This window comes from Fulmarus glacialis, unplaced genomic scaffold (assembly GCF_000690835.1).
Source record: "Fulmarus glacialis isolate BGI_N327 unplaced genomic scaffold, ASM69083v1 scaffold22326, whole genome shotgun sequence".
Classification (NCBI taxonomy): domain Eukaryota; kingdom Metazoa; phylum Chordata; class Aves; order Procellariiformes; family Procellariidae; genus Fulmarus; species Fulmarus glacialis.
Genome location: NW_009220282.1, coordinates 787 through 1252, shown reverse-complemented (window position 1 = coordinate 1252; position 466 = coordinate 787). Strand labels below are relative to the sequence as shown.

Genomic DNA, 466 nt, shown 5'->3' with positions numbered 1-466 from the left:
TCGTGAAGGGGTTGATGCAGCCGGTGCAGAGGCATCGAGCTTCAGGGATGTCTGCCGGGATCCGCGTTGCATCGTGGTTTATGCTGGAGGAAAGGGAAAGCAAGACGAGGCTGGAGAGGTGGTAAGATGGGAGGCAGTGGGTTGCTGGGGACAGGCAGGGCAATGCCTCTGCGGGGCGAAACGGGGTGCTGTGTCACATCGCACCCCCCAGCAGCCACCGCAGCCCCGTGATGCTGGAGCCGTGGCCGCCAGGGCGCTTGCTGGCACAAAGCCACCATGCATGTCCCCAGGGTCCCAGCCCCAAGCTCACCTGTAGGCCCAGGGGGACAGGCTCCTCCGGTTGGACCTCCAGAGCCTCAGGTTGACCTGGCACTTGGTGTCTCCTGGCTCAGAGCTGTTCCTCAGCTGGCGCACCATGTCCTGGATGCTGCGCTCGTAGTCTGCCATGGAGGTGTAGGAGTCATCC

At 63.5% G+C, this 466-nt stretch overlaps 1 protein-coding gene across 1 annotated transcript in view; it reads right to left on the bottom strand.

The window, feature by feature from the left end:
- The window catches only part of IL17B (interleukin 17B), a gene marked incomplete at its 5' end in the record, with an annotated part of 785 nt that overhangs the window by 201 nt on the left and 118 nt on the right, over positions 1–466 (bottom strand). Inside the window, 2 exon segments of the mRNA XM_009580717.1 lie at positions 2–83; positions 311–466. The exon segment at positions 311–466 is cut by the window's right edge and continues 16 nt beyond it. Coding sequence (XP_009579012.1) covers positions 2–83; positions 311–466 — 238 coding nt within the window.